Source organism: Carassius carassius, chromosome 50 (genome assembly GCF_963082965.1).
Source record: "Carassius carassius chromosome 50, fCarCar2.1, whole genome shotgun sequence".
NCBI classification, from domain to species: Eukaryota; Metazoa; Chordata; class Actinopteri; order Cypriniformes; family Cyprinidae; genus Carassius; species Carassius carassius.
The window spans coordinates 17,873,154-17,876,801 of NC_081804.1; the positions used below are offsets into that span (position 1 = coordinate 17,873,154).

General features: G+C 39.3%; 1 protein-coding gene across 1 annotated transcript; it reads right to left on the reverse strand.

Moving 5' to 3' along the window:
• Nucleotides 1-368: 368 nt before the first annotated feature.
• LOC132133202 (Iroquois homeobox protein 5a-like) lies at nucleotides 369-3,230 on the reverse strand. Its single transcript, XM_059545965.1, has 3 exons — nucleotides 2,823-3,230; nucleotides 1,752-2,157; nucleotides 369-893 (listed from the first exon to the last, which is right to left on the reverse strand). Exons 1-3 carry the CDS (start codon nucleotides 3,024-3,026, stop codon nucleotides 433-435), a joined length of 1,071 nt encoding a protein of 356 aa, XP_059401948.1. The 5' UTR covers nucleotides 3,027-3,230; the 3' UTR covers nucleotides 369-432.
• Nucleotides 3,231-3,648: the final 418 nt, after the last annotated feature.

Sequence of the window (3,648 nt, forward strand, 5' to 3'; positions counted from 1 at the left end):
CAGGGAGAGAATTTCATGATACTGGACCTGATGCTTAATATAGATTCTCTTCTGCAAGCATATAAAAGCAACTCTCACATAATTATTTAAACATTTCCTAATAAAATGTGCGATTTATGAGTTTTAAGTTTAAAGAGAACATATGAATAATTTACTAGCCACAAGCAAAATCACTGATTCTAGAATAAGCACTGACAAATTTGCAATTATAATTTTACCAGCTGATAGGTATTACAATTTAATTATTTTTTTTATTAGTACTTTGGCCTCTTGCACAGATATCTCACAATAAATGATAGATATGTAAAAAAAAAAAAAAAAAAAGAATTTCTCCATACCATTTCCTTTTTTTAAATAGCTATAAAAGTTTTGTGCTTCCTGTAAAGTTCAGACATAAAATGCGTTTTAATAAAGAAATCATCACTAAAAGCACTAAACGTTGGCCCTCTCGTGCAGAGTCAGTGTGCTGTCTGTCGCTCTGTGAAACACAGTCTGATTAATCCCGCTCAGATGCGCCGGGCTCGAACCCTGCAGGTGTCCGAGCGCGCCATGGTTCGTGAAGCCCGCGCAGAAAGGAGATGTGTAGTAGAAGTGTCTGGAGGGAAAGGGGCACTGTGCTGGTGACCCGACGGGCGATAACGCCCCTGATGTCTGTGACGCTTCGTCACTCCTCTTATCCGACGTAGCGATCTCGGCCAGAGACCAGAGTTTGGGTTTGGGGGTCGGGTTTGCGGAGTGAGTGACAGATGTGGGTTGGCAGTCTTCACTGAGGGGCCTCCTGGCTTCGCTCAGCTCGTTTTGGGGAGACACAGACACTGTCCGGTTCTCTTGCTCACAGTCGAGGATGACACCATCCGTCGCGTCATCCTGATCTTTCGTGCAGTCATCCAAAACTGCGATCAAATGATAACAGGATGATTAGACTAGAACGGTCTGTTAGGAACAAAGAGCATCTAAAATATGTAGAGACCTACAATATTCTATTTGTAAAATATATATATATATATATATATATATATATATATATATATATATATATATATATATATATATAGCCTATATATAGGTCAACGATATTTGTTCTATTTAGGCTTTAAATACTAAGGAATAATGACTTGTGCAAATCCATCCAAAAAAATCTATAAATAGCTACAATAAACGTGAGAGGTTAAAGGTTTGTGGAAACTTGTTTGTGAAACCTGTCAGGAGAAGAAAGTCTAACCAAAGCGCTGCAAATTATTGTCCCCATTTTGTTCTAAAATATTGTCGATGTATTTTTTATTAAACGTTTGTCCACCAAACCAAAAGCAACGTAACATAGACTACTGTAGTTTGTTATCATGCGACAAGAAAAATATTTAAACAGTAAATTATATTATACAGAGAGACCCTCAAGACTGTTTGTCAAGGTTATTATTTAATTATTCGTTAATATATAGGCCTCTATATATATATATATATATATATATATATATATATATATATATATATATATATATATATATATATAGAGACTATAGATATATAAGAAGAAACGGATCTAAGGCCTGTGGAAACTTATTTTTAATTTATTTTTTAAGCATTATTATTGTTGAAAAAAATTACTTGTATGCATAGTGTAATAAAAATTATTGCATTTTTTTACTTGATGGTTAAACCACAAATTATGCATCCCGACATGTATAAAATTTTTTATGCATATTAACAATATATTCACTCGAATACTTAACATAATGGAAAAAAATAAGCACCTGAATCTTTGGTCGTCTGTGCTGTTTCGGCTGTTTTGAGCGGCTCTTCGTCCTCGTCGGTTTTCTCTAAATCAATGCTGTCCTCCTCATCTTCATCCTCGCTCCGGTTCCGTGACGTCCACGTCATTTTATTATCTTTTTTCAGTCTTCTGCGCGCGTTGGCGAACCAGGTGGACACCTGGGTGAGGCTCATCTTGGTGATGATGGCCAGCATGATTTTCTCTCCTTTGGTGGGGTAAGGGTTTTTCCGGTGTTCGCCGAGCCAGGCCTTCAGGGTGGCGGTGGCGTCTCGTGTGGCGTTCTTCCGGTAAGCGGGGTCTCCGAACGGGTACGGGCCCAGGGGACCGGCGTACGGGTGATAGCCTACAGAGCCGGTCATGCCTGCAGAAGGGTCATATGGGGAGCCCTGGGCAATGAATTAATAAAGATTACAATTTAAGGGGGAAAACACAGTGACTATCTGTTTTCCATGAGAATCCGTTTGCCGTTTCCACTGCCTACTATTGTTTAAAAAAAATTATATGCCAAGGTTTTTCTGGAATATTTCGTTATTAACTGCAATAATAATGAACTTTAATCACCCTTAAAATATTCGATTTACACTGATCTGGTGTAAGTTCACATAAAAGCTCACTATATACACACTCAAATATAAGTAGCCTAAGCGTAAGTGAAATTGAATGAATATGACTATTCTGAAGAATAAAATGTAAATTCCGCGATTACAGAACGCTATTCGTTAACTATATTTTGAATGATTGTTTCTCGATTATTTATGTCAGCGCTAAACATAGTCAAAGTGCGTAACACATGAAAATTGGTTTGATTTATTTTGACAAATGTTTCATATATTTTTGCAACTGATAGCTCTTAAAACTATTCGCTTAGGCGTCAAGGAAACACTTGATTTTGTTGTGCAATACAGAAAAAACTAAGTGAAATACTTAGCTATAATAATAAAAAGTTCCAGCTGTGGCCACTGGCATGCTGACAATCATGATGTCATAATATAGGTAACCATAATAAACCTCAAGTAGGCCTATAGACGAACCGTGGGCTTTAAAAACTCACCCCATAGGAAGTGAAGGGGGCTGTGGGTTCGGGACTGTACCGGAGTGAGTTGAAGGCTGGGGACGCGTACGGGGCGAACGCAGATCCGCTGGAGGACCGTCCCAGATCATCCGTGCGCGGTCCCGTGATCGCGCTGGAGCCGTACGGAGGACACGAGTACAGAGACAGAGACGAATGATACAAGTATCCTTGAGGAAACGCCATGACCAGACTACTGCTGCAGTCCCCTCACGAGCCCAGGAGTCAAGACACGCATCCTAGGGGTCATCGAAGGAGAAATCAAAGATTCAGAGCTTATTAACTCCCGATATTAGGAAGTTAAACGAGGTCGCTTGTATGACCGGTGTCTTCGGTACATAGAGCTCCGCGCGCTTCCTCGAGGAGAGTGAAAGAAGAGCTCAAGCTGAGTTTTCCATCTCTCTCTCTCCCTCTCTCTCCCACTCACTCACACACACACACACACACACACACACACACACACACACACACACACACACACACACTCTCTCTTTTTAGCGTCCACTCAAATTCACAAGGTCCTCGTTCACACATGACGCTTTCGTACCGGTATATCTAAAGTAAGTTAGTGGTAGAATTTGTCTGTAGTCTTTTTGACAGTTGAGACACATGCTGTTTTTGACATTTGATATAAAATTCACTTTGTAAAAATCGGCCTGGAGTTCGAGGCTACTGGTGTTTTTTTTAACTAGTACTGACTAAACCGCTCAAAAAAAGAAAAAAAACTCCAAAGCTGTTCTGTTAAAAATTGTTTGTTCTAATAATTCGAATAATTAATTTATTTTCCATTACGTAGTGGTTCAGTGGT